Below are 22899 nucleotides of genomic sequence, written 5' to 3'. Positions count from 1 at the left end.
TGTCTCATTGTACATGTTGGCATCGTCACCGAAAATCATCAGTTGTTAGGTGATCCTCATTAAATGATCTGTGTGTGTGTTGTCGTGTCAGCTTTGTTTTGACATCAGCCGTGTGCTGCTGAGGGTGTTGCACCAACACAGATACTTCCACCTATCACCAGGCAACATTTCAGCCATTGCCTCCCGGGAGTCAACGACAGAAGGTTGCTCCAACTTATGAATCCTTTCACGGTGAATAGAGTCAAGTTTTGAGGACTTATTTGTCCTCTTTTTTTTTGCTTCTAGTGACTGAAACCAGTTCACTGTGAATACTCTAGGTTTCAAATTGCAGATATGACACTGCAGAGCCACGAAAGGCTACACCTATGACATATTCAGACTCTATTGTTCATTGGGATGAATCAGAACCCTCTGGTATTGTGCATGGTTACATGCAACACGTCAGGCTGAGTACTGCAGATGCAATTCAGAGAATTCACGTGTTGTTAGAGCCGGCTCTTGAACATCAGGCGCTCACCTTTGTTCTCTGACCTCGCAAATGTCTGACCTATGCCAGAGGGGATTTCTGTTTTTAGTTGCAAAGCAAACGTCTTACACATAGACCCAGCAGCTGTGGCCAAAGAAAGCTTCGATCCAAGTAGTTCAACAGGTGCCTGGTTCTCTTTGTGTGTGTGTGTGTGTGCGTGCGTGCGTGTGTGCGTGCGTGCATGCGTGCGTGTGTGTGTGTGTGTGTGTGTCTGTGACGTAAGGAAGGTGACAATAAAGCAGCTGTGGTGTAATGTTCGCTCCAGTTCTGTTGTTATTTTCCTTTTCTAAAATTAGTTTCTCCAGAGTTTGTGTTTCGTTCGTCTTTTGTGCACTCTTTGTTTGATCCTGCATTCGTAGGTAGTCAGGCTGGCAAAAGGTAATCCAAGCTACTGCCAGACCTTGTGAAGAGATGTTAGATGTATTCATTTAATAAAGAATTCTGTTTATTTATTTATTAAATGTACAATTAAATAACAAGTCATTATTTGCATTCATCGTGCGTTCATCTCAGAAATAATTATTTAGGTATTAATGTATTTATTTTCCAGCTTCTGTCACCTGTGGCGGTGTTGTCCCTGCCTGCAGACGGACAGATAGACATGCATGATGTGCTGCAACACAAGACTTAATAATTACATAAAGACACTTACTGATTTACGCTTTCAACACATAATTAAGTCAAATTTTGATCAAATATTTGCACATTCAGTTATTTATGTTTTAACTTTCAAATGATTATTCATGAATGTTTATGTAATGTTTACATCTCCAATCCCTATTAACATCACATGTATGAATATTTATTTAATCATCAATTGATGTTTTGAAATTGAAGTTTTTTTCACCTAACAGGAAAGAACTGCCCAGAACAGTGAGATATGTATTCATATCATAATAAGTACAGCTCCTACTTAAATGTTTGCCAAGTTCATTTTTAAAATGTGTTTTGTAATTTAATTGGACATTTGAATGTATTATTGTTCCGACATTATTTAAATGATCACATATTTATTTTATGAATGTATTTGTTTAATTATGCCGCTTTTTACACTAATGAGAAAAAACAAAGATTCACCCTTAAAAAAACTAAATTAAATATTCAAAATATAAACGGCACAAGTGCATAAAAATAAACGAGGATATCAGTAAAGGATAAATTATCACAGTAATTTTAATTTTAAAAAATGAATCTTCCCCAAACGTTGCTTTCTCTGCTTTCCTTCTTGCTTGGACAAAGACTTTGCGCCTCGTCAGTATTTCCAATATGGCGTAGACCTTAAATATTGTTTTTAAATGATTGGTCCTACGCAATATTATTAATTTCTGAGAAAGTAGACTTTGACTTTTCATTATTTGCAGACCTTAGCGAATAAAGTTTTTTTTTTTTTTTTAGGTTTCACGTTATAAACTAAATTCCTAAAATAAAAAGTTTTGATGATATTCCCATTTATTGAGATACACCTGTTATCCAAAACAGTCACATCTTTGACAGGGCGTCCATCCATCCACGGTGAAGGTTACGTATGACCTCATGCTGTTTCTCATCAGCCAATCAGTATTAGGAAGAGTTCCCGACCTTTCAGTCGCACGGTTTGAAACGTGGTGTGTGTTTGTGTGTGTGTGCTGCTTCATCGAAATGGCTCGCAAACAGGTTTTTAGACATGTCTGTTCGGGTTTCAGCCTAAAAGCTCTGACTGAGTGAGTTGTCATCGAGACGCACCTGTCCGTCACTGCGTCAGGTGTAACTTTATTTAAAACCGCGATGTCGCTGTTTTCGACTCTATTCAGAGTAAAATAAAAGTATTTCTAATTTTTTGTTTTGGTTTTTTGCGCATTCCTTCATCGAAAGAATCGTCGTACTTACGTACAGTCTCGTGCCTTTTTTTTTTTTTTTTTTTTTTTTTTTTACGCACGACTGAAGTGAAAATCAGGGCAGCGAGTTTGTGCATTGTTTTCATGAGCAGAGCATTGAGCCGGAATGATTTGATTTTATAAAACAGCAATTTTACACATAACAGAGTAGGCTGCAGCTAAACAAAGAGGAGGCCTTTAGCACAGACTCATGCGCAGGGCATCATCCACCCACTGACTCAGAGAACAATCAGCCCTCAGAGATAAATGCCAGGTTCTTTTCCTCCACGCATTCATTTCTGCGTGAATGCTGTGGCTGGAGACACGCAGCCCCGAACGTGGACAGACAGGCAAAACGAGCCGGGATAGAGTTAAGTAAATGCATGTTTTCTGTGTTTTTCTGTATCTGCCATCTTTGTGCTCAGATTTATTCTGGTTTTTTTTTTTAATTTATTTTATTTTTGTAATTATGCACCTTATGAAATACCTCAATGTTATTTATGCATTATATCTGCCATAGCTGGTACTGAAAATGATTTTTGATGACTGCCGTAGTACTCAAGAGCTTGGATTAAGTGGCCATTACTTGCACTGTTTTTGTAATTAGTGCACAAAAACTGAATATAACCTAATGTATAAATTAGAATATAATTAAAAAGGTGATTTATTTGTTTTACCATGTGAAAAGGGGAACTTTATACAGATTCTTTATTGACATGTTTCAGGCATTTATTTTTATTTAGATTCAAATTTACTCTGATACGCCGCAAAATCCACAAAATCTTACCAAGTATGTCTAGTTCCTAGTGCAGATATCGTAACACACTTCATATAAGACAAAACTAACTTACAAGTAACCTTTTAGCAAAATATAGGAGCTTATTTTAAGTAAATAAATCCTTAATATTGATGAAGAAGTACTAGTTCCATTGGAAGATTATTTCACTTGCATAACCAGGCAAAACTGCCTTGTTATAAGTGATATAATATAAAATGGCTCTCTGGTTGGTGAGCAGTGATGGGTTCCAATGATTTTAGGCTGACATTTCAGACGTTGGCTCATTCACTAGCATGTTTTCCGCCTAAGAGCAGATCATAGTTAAATATGTGGCTGTTTTTAAATACCTGCAGACTCTGATATCACTCTGACAGACTGAAATAAGATGAATATACGCGTTTTCACGCTTTCCTCCCAAACACAGATGAGGCAGCAGGTGTGGGAGATCTCTCGTGAGAGGTGTGTGGGCCTGTGAGCGTGACCGACTCAAACCGGGAAATGAGGACCACTCTTCCTTTGTGCGGAGGCGATGATGAAGCCTGTGGTCATCAGCGAAGCCTCAGCAGGGTGGGCTGGATGAAGAGGCTGCTGTGGCTCAGGTCCAATCACTGCGGGGGCATCCACATGGACACGGAGCCCGGAGTGTGGCTCAGGAGCTTCCATCTGCTAGACACGGAGGGACAACATGAGGTAAGGCTGGATAAAGATGGTCTCCTTTGAAAGCAGCGCATTATGGCTGGCTTCTTGATTTGGATGCTTTGTATGGGGAATAGTTCAATAAAGGCAAAGTATCAACACATCTTTTCCCCTAACCTGCAGTTGAGACCTCAGTTTTTAGGTGGACCAGAGTTCGCCTTTACGATCCATATCAGATATCAATTATACATTCTCATCTCCCCAAACGAACCAGACGGTCTCTAGACAAACGGACCGGAGTTCAATTAAAACGAATTGAGCAAGGCTGATGTGAATGTCATTATTTAAGAATCTGGTTATTAAAACTTGACTGGTTCTTGCCATTTTGGACTTCATAGAAACACCAGTTTGTGTCGCTAGCAAGGGACAAAGTGACATACCAATAACTGAACTTCTTATCCAGAAGGATCAGTGACCCAGATCTTTACCGCTGTGGACAGACTGAGGGGGTCATGAGTTTGGTTGTGTGTTTTGTGGATTTGGAGAAAGCTCAAGGTTGTTTTTGAGGAGGTATAGCTGGAGTATTGGACAGCAGGGGAGCTTTAAATGGTAATTAGGTCCATTTATGCCAAATCCAAGAGCTGTATCCACAAAAAGCCAACTTGTTCCCAGTGCAGGTTGGCTTCTGCCAAAGCTGCACCTGGAGCTCTTCATGGAGAGGATCTGGTGGAAAGGAGAAAGGATTGCTTGGGAACCTCAGGATTTCATCACTGATTTTAGCAGATAATATCATTCTTAAAGGTTGGCAAATTTAAAGATTGAGCTTTAGCGTGCACCACAGAAGGGTGAACCAGCTGGAATGGGAGACGGATCCTTGAGGCCATGGTTCTTGTCCCTCAACATCTAAAGGCTCCAGTTTGGGAATATAAGAAGGATGCCTCTCGTTTGAGGTTTTCCAGGCACGATACTCTGGACTAGTTGGGTCTGGAAAATGTGACTTACTTGCAATAGTATCTCTTTTAACTTTTCCTCATATTGTGTAGCGTTATTGGAGGCATAGTCATATCTCCTTTCAGTAGAGTCTGACTAGACTAGAAGGGAAAATGACGGTAAATCAAATGTCTGAACTGATGTGTAGTTGGCACAAATAAAGTGTTGTACCAAAAAGGCTGCCAGTTTTTATATTTTGTACCAAATGTAAAAATTAGTCAAGGTGAAAGAAAAGTGTAATAAATGTTCTTTACAAGTTTAACATAAAATAGAATAAAAATGTTTTTGATTTTATCCTGGGTTATTACAGGGAACAAGACGGTTTGTAATGCAAATTCTTTCTCTTTTTTTTTTTGTCTTGGGACTTCCATTATTGCATCATTTCATATAGTTTCAGAAAACGAATAAGGAAACACAATGTAGAAGATTTTCCAGGAAGATAGATTGCTGTTTTGTTTTAGCTGAAGGAAATACTGATTTAAAAAAAAAAAACATATATACATTATTATTATTATTATTATTATTATTATTATTATTATTATTATTATTATTATTATTATTATTTTGAAAACTTTAACCAGTTTGGCCTCAAGATGAATGTTATAATGAAGAAAAAAAATTAAATACAAAAAAATAACCAGCACATTTATGACACGACCAGGATTCAAACATGGACTACTGCAGTCGATCCTATGAGGTCAAATTATTGACGACTCTGACACTACCGGGGACAAAGGAACATTGTTATCTTTTGGTACTGCACTTTCTTAGCATGTACCTGAGAGCAGACAGTAAAAATGATGAGGGGAGAGTTTGGCTCAGCGGGGATAGCTTGTGTTGCTCTACTGACAAGGCTCTTCTCTCTGAAATCGGTCAATATTTCTTTGGTTTTTGAAAAGTTATTCTTCAGAAACGAACGGTCCTGATCATCAAGCAGAGGCGGAAAGAGTTTGATGTTTTTCCGCAGTCGTGCTCTGGCTTCTTGGCCCGCCACCACATCAACCTTTCATGTGTCTAATTTGAACTAATTGATGTCTCTCCTGCCACTCTTTTGTTTGGCCTTTGTGAATCGCTGAGGCTAGAGAAACGTGAGAGACAGAAACTCATTAGACAAACAAAACGCTCGTTATTCATCTTTTGACTTAATGAGCAGCAGAATCCTGACCCCGATTAAAGTTCTGCTGATGCTGTACAGAGATTTGCTTTTATCACGAGTACGTCCACAAATCTGTGACGCAAGTGTTTACAATGTAATAAAAGGCACTAAATGTAGAGGTTTTCCCATGATGCCGTCCGGGGTGTGTCATACGAGTATTTTTAGAATCAGAACCGACCTGTTTGACGTGGTACTTTCTCTTGACTTCCTAAGGTGACAGGCAGGAATGTCAACAAAACTCTGGCATCTTTCTATTTTTATTAGTTTTCTTTCTCACCTGACTGTTGGCCCACAGTCAACTTCTTTGATGCATTTGATTAATCATCATTTATATTTTATTTCTTTCTATGAATCATCTCTCTCCTGATTGTTAGACATAAATAATACTTTAAGTACCTGTAACAAAAGTTGTAGGTCCAGTTTTGAGTCAAATATTTTTTTAAGGTGAAATTGTTTTTGTTTTGCTTTTTGATTCAGTCATCAAATGTCAGTATTATTTAGCTTTCTACTTGTATGTTGATTATATATATATATATATATATATATATATATATATATATCTTTTAAGTTTTCGCAAATTAACAAGTGAAACTAAGATCTCTATGGGAAATGATTTTTAAAACAACCGTGTTGATGGTAAAAGGTTAATAAAATGCATGTATGAATGAATAACTTTCTAACATGTCAACTGCAGTCTAAACTCTCTCCCAGCGGCTGGTGAAGTTAAAATTAACACTATACACAATATAAAAGAGATAGTTGGACAAATTCACAAAATGCAAGAGTAAGTGAAATCTGTCACTTCTGGGATACGGTTTGAAGTTGCTTACTATGGTATAAATATCAAGCCTTAATGTTTTAAATAACTTTAAAGTTTAAAATCTGTTATATTTTGTCTCTTTAGGTTTTGTTCCTGGGTTTAAATGACTATTTATTGTCTTGGCATGAAAACAATGAAAGTTCTTTTTATTCTTGGAAAGTTGAAAGTTTAACGACTGATCCAAAGACAATTCAACGAACGGAATCAATACCAATCAATAAGAATACAGCAAACCAATGAGAGTGTTTGTCACCGCTGTTGTAAAATCTATGCGCATGATTTACAGTCCACTAGATGCATCATAGAAACCCAGCTGAATGATTTTAGCTTGTAAACAAAGTTAATCGCCACACTTCCCATTTCCAGTGACAGGATAGGTATCTATATACCTCAGCAGGAGGATGACGCTGTGCTTATGTCCAGCAGACATCCCGCAAGCCGTTGTTGGAGTAAGCACTTTTTGCCATTGGTTTCTTTTTTAGTAAATGGAATAAAATGTGGAAGTAGAGAATGTGTAAAACTATTTTTCATAAAGGAAGTCGTTACTTTGTTTTGCTTCTAGTTTTCACTGTAAGACTTGGGGAAGTGGGGAATTCACATCATAACATCATAACAGCTGAATTTAATGCAGTCAATCAAATGTTTAATATAGTAATTGCTGTGGATGCACAGAGTGTATGATAATTATTTTTTTGTCCTAATTTTCAGTAAGTTTTGGTTCACGCCTAGAACGTGTCCTCATCACCACATGCCAGACTCACCTAAACTGACTGACGTTAATGCAGAAAAGTCTTGACTCTATTCTGAGCTCCCCTCGGCCCTGCTTTTATATTTTATTAAAAAAAAATGTTTGTCCCATTTAAAAAAAAAAAAAAAATCTGGTTCTAATTTAGTTTAGTAAATTCTAATATAAATTACATAGTTTGTAAGTTGAAAATGGAAGACAATAAATGCGCAAACGAAAGAATTGTTGAGTTAATTTTGTTTCTTTTCTGGTTTTAATGAAGATTTTCACATAGGTTTTACAGGACATATTCAAGTTGGAACCTGTGATTTTATATGTAATGAAATCTCTCTACTTGCCCTTCAGGCTCAGTGGTTTTACTGAGGACTGCGCTGTTCTGGACCAAGCTCTCTTATCATATCCCCATTCCTGATATTGGGGGCACAAGTCTGAGTGTCCCCTTGACCACTAGCAGAACCAAAGCTGCTTTTTTCTCTTATTTTTCTTCAAATTTGTGATTTTTCTTGCGGCTCTCCTGTTTTTTTTCCAGAGCTTTTATTTTTTTTTGTTTTTGAGCATAGAGTAGCTACTGAACAGTGTGTTATATAACAGTGAAATAGGTTTTCCCTTTATTTTAAAAGTTGAATGAATTGATAGGTTTTGCTTTATTCCTCATTTAAAACTGACGTTTCAGCAACTGAGGGGATTTACACCGTTATTCCTGGTAGTTCAACTACTATTATCAGTTTTCTATCAGTATAATAATAGTCCTCCAAACAATGCCAGTATCTTCAGTGTCAACATCAGCACACCTGCTGTCGTCTGCTCCTAACCGCTTATTGGTCAGCCTGCACTGGCCCCGCCCACACCTGCTTCCTGGCTCCGCCCACCTCATACTAAACGTTGTCAGACTTCTTCCTCCTCAGTATCCCACTGCTTTACGAAGAGTTGAACCCGTTGATTTATTTTTTGTTAGTTTTGATAACATGGATGTTTTAAGTTTACTTCAAAGTCGAGTAAAGCGGCTCTTTTCCTAACTACCCGCAGTTTACGTTGAGATTCAGGAGTAAAACTAAGAAGGATTTATTCACCGCATCTCCTGTCAAAACATGGGAAAATGGCAGTTATCGATGGTATGTAAATTTAACTTTAGTTGTTTGACCTTTAAGCCCGCAAACCAGGAATCTTTATTGTGTTTTTTTTTTAATGCTGTTTTTCGTGGTGCGCACGTCGCTTCGTGTGAACCTGAGTGTTTCTGTTGACGTGCTGACAAACGCTTGCATTAACTTAACAGGGTTATAAATCACTGCACCGCCGTGCTTAACGCTCTGGTTGCAACTTGTTGCATACTTTGCTTCTCTATTACGTGTGTGCCAAAATAAGACTTCATGTACAGCAACATGTTGCCAACCAGTGCTCATACGAAGCCAGGAAAGCTTATTGTTTTCAGTTGAATTATTTCATTTTATGGTCCTTACGTTTTATTTAGTCAATATTTGTTAGAAAATATTACCTGATAGTGTATATTATTGATGATTGGGGGTCATATAAATATCAACTTATCTCACTGGAGATTATTTGTAGATGTGTTTTAAAGCCACCAATCTAAAATGGCAAAAAGACGAGGAAAAAGTACTCAATGTGTCGCATTGTAATAGGTTTAGCCTCAGCTTTGAAATAGATAATGTGGAGTCTCACATAGCAGCCACAGAATCACTTCAGTACATTTTTTGTGAATTTTTATGCAATTAATCAACATGGAGATTTTCTACAGTCACTTAAAGCTAATTGTCTTTTTTAGGGGTTCCCTCTCAATACATCCCCACAGCATAATCCTACCACCACCATTTTGGTGGTGGTAGGATTATGTAACATGGTTGAAAAGTGGTGACTAAATAATGTTTCACCAGAAAACATTGCTGCTTTGCATTTTGTCCCAAAGTTTTAATTGTGGTCCTGTCTAACCTTCTTTTTACATTTAGTGTAACGGATATATTGAAGTACAGTTTGTGCAAGTTTTATTTTTAAACAGTATTTGTGTTTGTAAGGCTCCTGACGATATGCATTTGGAGATTTATTGTCAAAAAGCCTGTGGAGAATTCTGGAACACTTAATTTCAATGCATTTGATCAAATATTGGGATAAAATGTCCAGTCCATGTGGTGTAAGGTGAGGCTGTGCCTGATGCAGTGCCCCGTTTAATTGAACCGATTCAGAGGAAATGAACCAATCCTAACATGGAGGAATCTAACGGTCTCCGTGTTTTAAAAACACAAGCGGCGTCAATGAGCTGTTGAGTCATTGGTTACTTTGCAGTTTCTGTCGTCTTGTTGCACTTAAAAGCTGCGTCAAGGAAGGTTAAGAATGAAAACCATCCATGTACAGTTTCACCCGAATTCCGAGTACAACTCTAAAGCAGCTCCACGTTTATGGAAATTGTTTTTATTTTGTGCAAATTTTCCCTCAGTGTTTGTGTTGACTCATTTTATTTATTTATTTTTTTTGCTTTGCTGCAGGAACCAGTGCAGGAGTGGGGCGAGGAGGAGGAGGACGGGGCCATTTTCGGGATCACCCTTCGAAGGGAGCCCGCCCCGCCGGGCTCGGACTCCCCTGACCTCTCGTCGGCCTTCGGCTGCGTCCAGTACCACACGGTGAAGGTTCGCAGGCTGAAGGCCGCCACCTTGGAGCGCCTGGTGTCCCACCTGCTGGACGCGGAGCACCGGGAGCCCGACTTCATCCGGGTGTTCCTGTCCATGTACCGGGCCTTCACCTCCACCGGCGCCTTCATCGAGCTGCTGTTTCAGAGGTGAGTCTGTGGGCGGGCGCCAACAGAAGTCATGAGGACCCAGTCAGCCGCTCTCCCAGCCGCCATATGAGCTCATTGTTGCTGCTTGATTTAGACTGATCTGTTTAACAGAAAACATTCAGTGTGCAGGAGGGAAGGAAAAAACAATAGTTTGACATTTTCTGCAATCCTACATTGTTTGTGAATAACAATTCGTTCGTAAGCTGTCTGGAAAAGCATGAAATTTGATCAGACTATTTTTCTAGCGTACTGATGAAAAGAAAAAAAAATCAGCTTAAGGCTTTATTCCCCAACTCAATTGTTCGAAGGTCGTTCAGCTTTCCACCTTCGCTTTCTTCTGTCCTTCCATTGTTAACGTTCTTCCCTGCTTTTATCATTTTTTTTCTTCCTTTTAGTCTTATTTTCTTGAATAATATCTCTTAGAAGAAGGTGATGTAGAGTTAGAATTTTATCACACCATTTACTTAAAGAAGCAGGGTTTAAACGTCCCACTAGTTGCATTCAATATTTTCAAATTCGCCGATATTTGTGGAACAAATTATAGAGACAAAACTAAGAGTTCTGTAAAATATTGTCAGTTTTGTTTTGGCATCATTAATTGAAATTCATTGACAACAATAAACGATACAGTGCTGCACACGCCGATGCCTCCCATGTCTTGTACCGGCCTTCCTCACTTTTCTTTTCTTGCATCCTCCCTTCCTTCCTGGTGTCCAGTCTTTCCTTCTTTAATTGCGCTCTTCCTTAGTTGTGCTTTCATTTATAATTCCTTGTGTTTTTCTTTCCTTTGTGTCTTTTATTTATTTATTTTTCTTAAGGCTTCATAATGTCTAAATCGATCTTGGCAGATTTTAATATTTTATAGTTTAACCAGGAATAAAATGAGTAAGATTTCTTGGTGTTTCCATCTGGAGAATTATGTTTTATTTCAAAAGATTCCCCATAAATGTACAATTCTTAAAAAGAAAAAGTTGTGCCATAACAGGACCTCCTCTCATCTGGAGCTGTGACGCAGAGATGTTCACTGTACTTGCTTTCAAACTTTTCTGACATTGATTTATTTTTCCCAGCTTGTCCTAATTTTTAGGAAGGACGTCACTGCCGTCAAGCGTTAGCGCGGCGTCTGCGTCAAATGGGTTTACGACCGGCCAGACGCACATATCAGTTTTCAACACAGACAGCAGCTTTAACAGCTTCCTCGCGTCCCATCAGCTGCTCTCAGAACAAATCTCTGCTTGTTTCTATAGCAGGTTTTATCGTCACGTGGTAAACAAAGCTTCCTAAGCTTTGTTGCATTGTGAGCGCTTCACGACTACACCCTCTAGACCCTCCACGCCCAGCGGCGTACCTGGTTAGATTTTTATTTATTTTTTTCTCTCTCCCTGCTGGAATGTCTTAGAAAGAGCGTCGTACGTTTTAGCACATTTTGTCCTGAAACAACTCCTAAAAGACCTTCGCTACGCTGCCTCACGTCTTAAAACAGCTGCTTGCTTTAATTGGCGCACTGATGGATTTGTTATTCGTCAGACAGCCGCCCTCATCGGAGCTGTGCTGGTGGCGGCAGGCTTCCTGTAAGCTTCAGTGGACAAGGAGGTCGGGGCAAACTGGAAAAGGTGTCATCCCAACAGGATTCAATACAGGACGTTCCATTTCTGTCATTAGATTATACAACTCTGCTGCTTACTCATCATTGGTGTCAATTTTATCATAATTGTGAACTCTTAAAGATGGATTTACACTTTTTTTTGGAGTTGCTTAACAACTTTGTCCAAATTTCAACAGAATAGCTGCTGATAGAAGTTAAGTTTAAAAATTTAGTCGTGGAACCTGGTTTTTATAAAAAAGAATTTTCAAAGCATAGGCGGTGAAATGGGCCCTCATCATGATGCAGCTACTGCCATGCTTGACAATGGGTCCAGTGGTCTTGGGTTTTAAATCCTCAGTCATTTGTGCTTGAAGGGAGTCCATTTTAGGTCAGGCGTGTCTTTCTAGGTCAGTCGTGGTCTTTTGAAACCAGCTTCACTGGTCTTCCTACATCTTATGGATTATGATAGATTATGCCCAGTTGGATTTCATTTCACACATTGGGTTGGTGTTTCAATGAGAGGACGATCCTAAACAAACATCCATAGTGGTTTTGGTGAAAAAATGTTGCCGTTTGGATCTAACTGGGTTATAAACGGGTCAGATCCTCCTACTGGGTAATTCCCTCATGGATGGTTTTCTTTCAACTTGTCTAACCAAGTCTGTGTTAAGAAGGGTCAAAAAGTTGCCATCAAACAGAAAAAAAATATCATTTAATGAGTTGCAAGATCTGCTAAAATTTGGTGAAAAACTGACCAAGGCTTTATTAAAAACTGAAAGTGAAGTGGAGAATTCTAAAAAAAATTGTGACTGGTGGTCATTAAAATGTTTGGTGAAAGCAAATAAAGGAGAAATAACAGAACTCAGGGCTGTTTTTAATAGTGAAAGAGCATTTCTACTGTATAAGCCTGAGCTGTGATCTAGGGCTGCTGTTGTTGGTCAGGTCCATGATGAGGTCAGCCGACTACCTCAGTAAATTACCAGGTTTATATCCCAAGCCGACGTCTCTAATTGTGACAGAGTGGTTCAAGGAACAGGAGGCGTCTCTTTCTCACATGGTTCATCCACCAGAGTCCGAACCTGAAATGTCCCTGACCTCAAACACCTGCTCAAAGCTTGTGAACTAATACGTTTTATTGATCTCTTCAGACCTTTTAAGAAGAAAATTAAATCAACCCACTCCAAAATGTGGCCAAGAACTTGTTGAAGCAACTTGCTAAGGGGTTCTTATCTAAATATTAGTTGTGTAGCTATAAATTTGAGTCTGTACAAAAGTGGTTGATAAACATCAATAAAATGGCAAAGTTCATCATGAGTGTTTGTGATCGTCTGATTGCCACCAAATACTATTCTGTAGTTTCCCATAAGCTATAATTTATCAGCGACTTGAGCGTTGCTCCATGTCTGTCGGTTTTTAAATCGTTTTCAATCACATATCAAAACCATAATCATCAGGCTCTTGTTGTAAAACTGCAGTTCGGTTTCTGTGAAGCAGACAACGCGGAGCGATACGTTAGTTTTACCGCACCTATGTTTTACAGCAGGGTTATAAATCCCAGAGGAAGACGGGTCTCTGTTTACTCTCTGTGCCAAGGCCAACGTCTCTGTGGGGACGGCGGAGTGTTGCAGGACATTTCCACAGGATGGACAGTCTGGCCGTTCAGCTGGAGCAGTCTCCATTGTTTACAGGATGATTTCTGTCACCACTTAGCTGCCATGTGTTTTTTTTTTTTTTTTTTTTTTTTTTCTTTTATCTGATGATGTGTTGATTTATAGTCCAGCTGATAAGTGGTACCGTTTCCCTTTCCCTTTAGAGACGAAGCGCTTGCCAACTTGGACAACGCGGTCAGTCTGCAAAGGTGAGTTCAGTCTCAGCTATCATGGCTTCAGCATCAGAGCTTCACCTGCACAAAACAAGCAGCTGTGACTTAATTTCTAAGCTTTACGTGTTTTCTTCCTCCCTCTGCTGCTCTTCAGTCCCGCTCTCCCGGTGGTCCGGCTGTGGTTGGAGGAACACAGCGCTGACTTCCAGGAGCCGCCTCAGTACCAGGCCCTGAGGCTGCTGTGTTCCCGCCTGCGCCATCGACTCTGCTTCAGACGTTTGCTTCAGACTGCTGAGGCTTTGCTCAAGAGACTCCAAGAACAAGGTGCAAAAAAAACAAAAAAACTATCAGTCTTTGAGCTTCACTTTCAACTCAACTTTGTGTCGATCTATCTCACAAAATCCTAATAAATACACAGAGGTTTGTGGTTGCAAAGCGACAAAATTCAGACAAGACTAAGGAGTAGGTTCTGCGAGGCCCTGTAGCGATCTGCTGATCATTCATTTCTCTCATTCACGTTGTGTTTTGACAGATTGCAGCCGCTCCGTGTCGGAACAGCTCAGTGCGTCTCTGCAGCACTCCAGTCTCAGCGATGGAGGAGAAATGTCCTCTAAACCAGACAAACACAACTTCCTGGACTTCCCAGTTAGAGAAGTAGCGGAGCAGCTCACCAGATTGGACGCCGTATGTAACATGCACACAAATCCACAGTTTTTGGTGGAGTTTAGTTGATGGATTCATCTCTTACGACTTCTCCTTAATGTCCCCACCAATCCTGCAGGAGCTGTTCATGAAAGTGGAGCCGTTCCACTGCCTGGGCTGCATCTGGTCGCAGCGCGACAAGAAGGAAAACCGTAATCTGGCGCCAACGGTCCGAGCCACCATTTCCCAGTTCAACGCAGTGACCAACCGTGTCATCACTTCCCTTCTCTGCCCATCCTCACCCAGCCCATACACTTCCTCCCCCGTCTTGTCCCCATCCTCGACCTCCACCTTTCTGTACCCGTCTTCGGCACCCGGCTCGCCTAGCAGCTCGCACGCCAGTCCGGTTCACAGGGCGCGCGTCATCGAGTGGTGGATCGCCGTCGCACAGGTCAGGATCCAGACAAATTGCCGCAAAGTTCAACAACAAATGTTTACGTGGACCTGCAGAGTGAGCAGCGTTGTTTCTTCGCAGGAATGCAGACAGCTGAAGAACTTCTCGTCTTTGAAAGCCATCCTGTCCGCCCTGCAGTCCAACGCCGTGTACCGCCTCAAGAGGACCTGGGCCGCCGTGAGCAGGTGTGCTGATGTTTTCAGAAAGCGTCAGGATTATGTCTCCGAGAATCTGGACTGACCTATGAATTGAATGTCTTTTAGGGAAAGCACGACCGTCTTTGATCACCTGTGTGAGACGTTTCCCGACGAGAACTGCGTCCTCACAAACGGAGAGATTCTAGTTGAGGTAAACATGTTTTTCCGTCCACCTACATGATTGAAACATCAAATTATAAGTGAGCTCCACTCTCAAATAACATGGGATAAAAATGAAGAACGAATCTCGTATATTCCTGAAATGAATCCCTTTTCCCCTGATGTTTCATTTATCAGAGAACCCTTATCTGACAATTATGACAACCACTGAAAAGTCGCACTCTAGTTACCCGGCATAAACTTCTCTGATGAAGTAAAACTGCTTGTGTTTGCAAGGAACTGGAGCAGAAAGTCCTGATTCTGACCATTTAAAGAGAAACGATTCCTGCCAAGGATTTGGTTTGCTACAGAGCACCACAGCTGAATTTGTAAGGCTTTTGAATTTGCTGCCCATGTTTTTCACTTGAACAAGAGGAAATACAATCAATCAGCTTGACTGATCACAATTTTATGCTTATTTCTGACATCTGGGTTTTGGTTTTTGGAAAGATTTTGGTTGATTCTGATATTTTTATTTTTTTTTAAGTGTCAAAGTGAAAGAAAAGACAAGAATAACACTGAAAAGATTTTATTTTAGCGACCCCGCTGTGAAAAGTTAATGATTTATATCTTGAGTTGGTTGAGCGGTTGCCATAATACAGCATTTTAAACAGCCTTTAGCATCTTATATTGGCGATTTTCAATTTTAGCAAAGCTGGCATCAAAAGCGAGAAGTCTCTATGCTCATCCTATTGGGAATGTAGATCTTTTCCTTAACTGTGAGGTTTCCAAAAGGCTGAAGTATTTAAAAATCCAGGTTGATGGCTAATAAAATGGAGCGACTTTGCTGTAATACTTCTAGCTTTCCTGTTATAAGTTGAAAATGTTACCATCTCGGCCTTGTGCAGCCTGAATGAACCGTGGCCATGTGTTGTAGAAAACGGTTTCCTTTTTAATAGCTTCTTAAATCTGTGCTCACTCTGATTTCATTTTAATCGTCTCACTGATGCTGAAAATATCCGACTTTTGCATTTCTTTCCCTCAGTAACAACAGCTACTCTGAAGAGTGTTATCAGTTCAGTCTGGCGCTGGTCTCGGATCGGCCACCAGTAGATTTCTTGGTGGATCTCAAGGAAAATCTTAAAGATGTACATGTAAATCTGCACAGTATTAAAGTAACTACCTCACCTTCTCATCTTCATCCAAAAATAGTTGGTTTTTTTTGCATAGTTTGTTTTGCTGGTCAAGCATTTACTAGAGCAAAACTCTGCAGGATGTAGTCTGTACTTCAGTCTGTAAGTTTGCTCTACTTTTCTCTAAAGATAATCTGTGAAGGACTTAAAAAAAGGATCTGAGGGCAATTTTATTACTATGTTTGGAAAAAAAAGACTCATTTTTAGAAAGCGATGCTGTCTTTTACAACAGCTCTGTTTTCAGGGAAGCAGCATACATTCGTTTTGGTTTTAAAACACCTCTTCATCATACAGGTGTTTTTTTTTTTTGTTTGTTTTAATCTGTCTTTTCGATTGAAAATATAACCACCATCTTAAGTTTTATTTTATGCTGGGACGTTTTGAAATTGTACAGATCTTATGACTGAGTGCTTATGCTCAATATATTTTCAGGTTAGTTTTGATTAAAAAAAACCCAATGAAAATCCCAGAAGTTTTTACAACTTGGCGTACTCATCTATAGAAACCCCGTGAGCCAACTGTGACTGAGAAATATCCAGTTCAAAGCAAAGAAACGTCCAGTAGAACCAGTCCAGTCTGGACAGGAGCAGCACAACAGGAAGAAATTGGGTGAAACTGCTCTGACTTGTGGAGTTTCATTTACCGTCTCAGTGCAAAGACGAGGGCCGATGCTGAATCTGGGACGGCAACAAGTAAATGTCTAGATCCTGCATGTTTTATTTAACGCCAAGCACAGCCTGGGTAAAGCAGAGCAAGCGGACATTTCTCTGAACCTGCAGCTTTCCTCAACGCATAGCATCTATTTGTTTGGTTGCCAGGTGGACTTTTTTTTTATTGCTCAAGGTGTTTCACACATTGGATAACTTTTCACCTTTTCTTTTTACTGTGAGCAACAGCCGATAAGGATGTGTATTCAGTGACTCTTGCAGTCGGATACTCCAGTTTTTATAAAACCAGCCCTCTAATGTTGCACAATGGCTGAAGCTTAACTGGTCATGTTGCGCCCTCCCACATCCCCAGCTCCACTCAGCCCTGCAGGAAACGGTTATATAACGCGTCCACTTGTTTGTTGTCGCCTCGCTTTGATTCACGAGCGTTGACACGACTCCTGTCCCCTCTCTACGAGAGAGGAGTCATCGTGAAAGCAGCGCAGCGCGTAGCTGTAAATCATGACTGCGTCTAGACCCACGGTGAAAGGAAACCCCGCGATTTGCTCTGAAATCGCCTTTCACTTCCCAAATTTCAGTTCTGACCACTGAGATAAAATAAATGTGTCAGCTGGTAGAGAAACGTGTGACATAAATCCTTAATTGTCTCCCTGAATCATCAGATCCACTTCCCTTTAGCTGATTTGGTCTTTTAAACTTCCTCCTCCTCTGTTTGTGCTTGAAAATGGAAAATGTTTTCAAGTTCAGCAGAAAGATAAAGGAATTAAAAAGTGATTCCTGCATTTATTATAATGATTGCAGGCTTGTGGTTGTGGAAAATGTTTCGCATCATATTCAATGTTTCAGACAGAGTAGCAAGTTTAAAATACTTTTATTTTATGAAGAAATGAAAATCTCAGGTCAGAATATTTTAAATTTCTAGTTGTTTTTCTATGTGCTTCATGCTTGGTGTTTGTTTTCCCCCTCAGAGCTTCAGCTGTGGTGTGGTGCCGTACCTGGGGACGTACCTGACGGTCCTCACCATGTTGGACACGGCGCTGACCGACACTGTGGAGGTCGGTTCTTTACCTGCTCTTCTTTATGGTCCAATTCAGAGCTGTCTGGTCCCATTATAACTTTGGTTATTTAAAAAATTTTTACAGGGGAACCTCATCAACTTTGTGAAACGGAGACGGGTAAGTTCTGCCCCCTAGTGGCGCTTCATAGGAATGATTGAACGAGCTGAAAGCATTGTGATTCCCAGCACTCCTAGTGGATGGATCTTTATAATAGTCAAACTTTTCATTTATATATTCAATTAAAATTGACTAAAGAGAACTTCAGGGTCTGCAGACTTTGAGTGTGGATACCTCTGGCTTTTTATGACGTGTGCAGAATGTGATTTATTATCATCAGTTTTATATGTTTCATGGCTTACTCTGTGTTTTTTAACTTTGCTTCCTTTAGGAGTATGAAATCCTCTCTCAGATCCGACAGCTGCAGGCTTTCTGCTCCCACTACAGCCTCTCGGTGAACTCTGACCTCACAGCCTGGCTCCAGGCTCATACTTTGCTCACGGAGCAGGAGAGGTAAAACCAGGAAAACCAAACGGTTTTGATGGAGGTTTCACCAAACCTTGCCATGTCTCATATTGTCTTCTTGTTTCCATAGCTACGAGCGGTCTCGGGACTTGGAGCCTCCTGTTGACCCCTGCCCCAACTCTCCCAACTCTTGGAGCCGCCGCCTGCTGGCCAATAAGCTCGCTTTGTAAGTTTTGAAAGATCAGCTGTCAAAACTCAAACAAGCTACTGGTTGCTGTCAGTTTTTTTTTTTTTTAAGTGTAACCTTTTTTTTTGTTTGTTTTTTTTTATATGCAGGTTGCGAACATCGCACTCGGATCAGATCAGCGTGTCGTCGTCTGGGTCCAGTGGTTCAGACCTGGAGGACCTCTCCACGCCTCAGCCTTCACCCTTCCGGCTCAAGCTGAAGGTAAAAGAGCCCCAAAGTGTCCAGACTAATGCTTGGACTCCATTAAACTCAACGTTTTCCCCCTTGGCTTCAGTCTCTCCCAGGCTCGCTCCACAACGTAGCGGAGGACTTCTCCATGTCTTCCTCGTCCTCACCGAGCCTCTCCAGCTCCTCCTGCTGCTCCTCGCAGCCTGACCTCTCCTCTTCTTCTCTGGCGCTCAGCCCGGAGTCCTCATCGTTGTCGTCGTCTTCATCGCAGTCCGCCTGCTCTCCTCAGGCTGTGCTGCCTCTCTACAACAAGCAGATCGCAGACTCGTGCATCATCAGGGTCACAGTGGAGTGCGTCAGCAACGGAAATGTCTACAAGAGCATCCTGGTACGTTGGCCAAACTACTGGAGATCTGCTTCAGTTAAAAAAAATGATCTATTCCTGCTTTTATTCTGTTGTGGTTGCAAGAACCACTCGATTTATAATTTACTTCATAATAATGAAATAAAATTGTTTCAAATTACTTAAAAATTATTATTAATTTATTATTGTTGAGCATCTTGAATAAAATAAAAGGAAGAATTTACTTTTTTTATTTCTGTCAATTTTTCTGTATGAATAACAAATTAAGAATGAAATGAAGTTTATTACTGTTCTTGTAATAGTAGTGGACAATGTAATATTGCACATTAAAAACAAAATTTAAAAATGATTGCAATATTTTCGAACTGCACCAATGTACAAATTTGGGCCGATGTTGATATCCGATATTAATATTGCTGCATATATGCAATGTCTGATATTTGCAGACATTGCATATAAATTTGACTAATCTTTCAACGCCTTAAAATAGAAACCGCCTCTCTGCTTCAGTTAAACTTCCCACAATTCTTTGCTGCATCAATTTCATGACCCACCTCCTCCACTCCAAAAACAAACAGCAATTGAAATAATATTGATCATTGATATCAACCCAGATTGATATCGATATGTTGAAAAATAACTAACACCAGCCAACATATTAGTGTAGATATATCATGCGTTCCTAATTTGTTCATTCTGTAGTTGCAAATTAGACATTAAGATAATTAAGCTAATGTCAGGATTGAGTTTGCTGTCCAGTAACTACATTGGAGAAGTCTTCCTGTTTTCCGTGCAGCTGACCAGTCAGGACCACACGCCGCAGGTGATCCAGAGAGCTCTAGAGAAACACAACATGGAGGATTTCAGGAGCAGCGACTTCGGCCTCTACCAGCTGCTCAACCATGGAAGAGGTAAACATCTGCACTTCAATCTGTCTGAATAGCTAGAATATTTCTGCTTAGATCATCATTAATATTACAGGTATTGCGGTTTTGGTTCCTATTGGACCACTGTTCCCTCCTAAACTGAACAACTTTTAAACTGCTTGTATGAAAAGTATTGTTTTAATTGAATTAAATAGAAAAAAGCCCGTCTTGTTCAAAATGTTCTTGCTTTTGTTGTTCTTGCTGCCAAAAAAAAAAAAACAGTGAAGATTTTTTGAGTCCAATTTAGACGGCACAGAACACGCCCAGCAACTCCTCACGTGCGTTTTGTTTTCCTCAGAGCTTCACATTCCCGACAACGCCAACGTCTTCTACGCCATGTGCACCTCGGCCAACTACGACTTTGTGCTGCGGCAGCGCTGGAGGAGCCACGGGAAACAGTTTGGGTCCTTCTCCAGCCCCGGCGCTCGGCCCAGGGGCCGGCACGTCAAATGAACGACAAGCTTCTGCACAGGCCGAATATTTATTGACTGACCGCATCGCCTCGTCGGCGCCAGAAGCACCGAGATGCATCCGAGGCTCCTCCTCGTTTCTGTTCATCACCACAAAGACCGTCGGTGTGTCTGACTGACTCTGACTGAAGATTAACTCAGAGCAGCTCTCACTTTACCAGCAGCAGTGAGGGGAGCGATGACACCAGAACAATCCAGATGCTCATCCTGGATTTCTCCATCTCCTACAGTGGTGTTTGTTATTGGATGGTAGTGGGATCTGAATCCCCAACTGGAGGAAATCTTCAGCAGTCCTGAGTTTGACTCATCAGTGGAAACTCCTGAATGACTACAGAAGCATTTTTGCTTCACCCAGATAATCTGAAAGCCTAACAAGAGCTGCTGACTTTCACTGAGTTCGCATAGATCAAATGTAAAACCAGAGCATGTTTTTATATTTAAAACACTCCTTGGATACAGAGACATTGTCCTGAGAGTCACTCATGAACATGCACACGTCTTCTAGATGAAAATTTTAATATTTTATACAATCTAAAATGTAATTTTAACTGTTTAAATTATTTAACACACTTCAGTATTCATGTGTCAGAGAAATGGTGGCACAATGCACTGCAAAAGCACAAAAATATCAAGTTTTTTTTTTGGTCTAGTTTTTAGTGCAAATATATTAGTTCACTTAAAGTAAGACAAAAACTAATCAACAAGTAACTTCAGCAAGATACAGAAGCTTGTTTTAAATCAATAATTCCTTAATATGGATGAAACAATACTGGTTCCACTGGCAGATTATTTCACTTGTAACAAGAAAATGTCCCTATGTTATAAGTAAAAATTTCCCAGTGGAAATAGTACTTTAAAAAAAAAATGTTAAAGAATTATTTACTGAAAACAAACTCTTACATCTTGCTGTAAAGTTTTTGGTTTTCTTTTTTTTAAGTGTACTAAGACATTTGCACTAGAAACTAGACAATGAATAGTATGTGAGAGTTTCTGTTTTTGCAGTGTGAGAAAATATTTGAGCTTGTTTTTGTTCTGTTACGATCTGACCTGTACAGAAAGCGGAAAGATCTCCCCAGTAACAGCTACTCTGGTCCTTTTTAAAACACTTTTAAAACAAAACCGGAGTTATGAAGGATTTTCACGTTGATTTGAAGTTTGTAAATGTCTCGGCCTTCCAAGCTGTAGGTTTCAGTCAGACTGCAGCGGTTTATGGAGCGCATGTAGGTTTGTTGCTAAAAAAGATTCCCATCATGTGTAGGGTCTAACAAACACCTGGGTTAATATATGGAGGAGTTTGGTTTTTGATGTTTGTGCCTAAATCTGGCATAAAACCTTGATTTACTTCAGTTCTAATAAGCTTTGCCTGTATTTGTTTCAGTTTAAATGAAGTTAGTTTTTTCTTTTTCTGTAGTGAACAAATGAAGGAACATCCTGCAGATTTCAAGTGGTTTTGCGCTCTAAACTAGTTTGCATTGTGTAATTGTTTTGTTGAAGTCTTTTTCTATACATATACTTTTATTTTTTTGCTGATTCAGTGATGTAAGAAGCTGCTGGTCATTTGAAGGACGCACAGTGTGACCCTCAGCTTCGCCGTTTCTGATCTGAAGGAAGGCTCTCGTATGTGAGAAGACGCGTTTCTGCATGTGACCCGTAAAGCTTTGACGACTAAAGAGCTGAAATGTGCAGCAAAGAAGAAATCGACGACTTCTGCCGCTTGTTCCTCCATTCGTTGTGCAGTATTATGTTCATGCATTTGCCTTACTTGTATTGTCACTTTATAAAAATGTTTTTATTGTTGTTTTTAAAAGAGATGTTTTATTTTTGTTTAATCCAAGTACATGATGTATATATGTAGTATTATATATTCACTAATAAAGCAAGTCTACAGTTTTACGCTTTGTTTTTCGTATTTGTGACATCGGGTGCGTACACCTTGATATTTGGTTGAAGCACATTTAAAATCACTTTGTTTAATTTTCCGGCCTCTCCCTCGACCAAAAATTCTTTCAAATCTTACAGATGATCATATTTCCTGTCCCTCCTCAGGTGACCTTACAGATGTTCCTGTCAAACTTTATTCTGGGATCTGGTGAAACCAGTCAAAGATGTATGTTCTTCATTTTGGCTAAGAATTCATGTTTAGTTTATTTATCCTCTTTAGTTCTTGCTTAAAGAATAGCAGTTTAAAGGATCTCTATGAGCACTTGACAGATTATTCAGAAAAATTACCGTAAGGAATAATTAGCTCAAAAGTT

The 22899-nt window shown here is 39.9% G+C and overlaps 1 protein-coding gene across 2 annotated transcripts; it reads left to right on the top strand.

The window, feature by feature from the left end:
- The first annotated feature begins 704 nt into the window (after positions 1-704).
- On the top strand, positions 705-22534 carry rgl3a (ral guanine nucleotide dissociation stimulator-like 3a). 2 transcript variants are annotated; one of them, XM_017306398.2, is made up of 17 exons: positions 705-2749; positions 3582-3847; positions 10000-10289; positions 13688-13732; positions 13851-14020; positions 14229-14380; positions 14478-14789; positions 14874-14977; positions 15056-15140; positions 17918-18004; positions 18092-18124; positions 18396-18517; positions 18600-18695; positions 18806-18917; positions 18991-19272; positions 20045-20159; positions 20473-22534. In XM_017306398.2, the coding sequence occupies exons 2-17, from the start codon at positions 3656-3658 to the stop codon at positions 20625-20627; spliced, it is 2352 nt and encodes a 783-aa protein (XP_017161887.2). In that variant the 5' UTR covers positions 705-2749; positions 3582-3655; the 3' UTR covers positions 20628-22534. The 2 variants fall into 2 exon arrangements, with proteins under 2 accessions (XP_017161887.2, XP_008407032.2); XM_008408810.3 differs by lacking the exons at positions 705-2749; positions 3582-3847 and adding an exon at positions 7910-8616.
- Positions 22535-22899: the final 365 nt, after the last annotated feature.

This window comes from Poecilia reticulata, chromosome 1 (assembly GCF_904066995.2).
Source record: "Poecilia reticulata chromosome 1, P_reticulata-male-v2, whole genome shotgun sequence".
NCBI lineage: Eukaryota > Metazoa > Chordata > Actinopteri > Cyprinodontiformes > Poeciliidae > Poecilia > Poecilia reticulata.
This window is presented reverse-complemented; position numbering and strand designations above follow the sequence as displayed.

Excerpts from the sequence above, each read along its gene's own strand:
- rgl3a (XM_017306398.2), top strand. The coding sequence starts at position 3,656 with ATGAGGACCACTCTTCCTTTGTGCGGAGGCGATGATGAAGCCTGTGGT. Across the intron at positions 18,696-18,805 it reads CTGGCCAATAAGCTCGCTTT|GTTGCGAACATCGCACTCGG; the intron begins GTAAGTTTTGAA and ends TTTTATATGCAG. Across the intron at positions 18,918-18,990 it reads CCTTCCGGCTCAAGCTGAAG|TCTCTCCCAGGCTCGCTCCA; the intron begins GTAAAAGAGCCC and ends CCTTGGCTTCAG.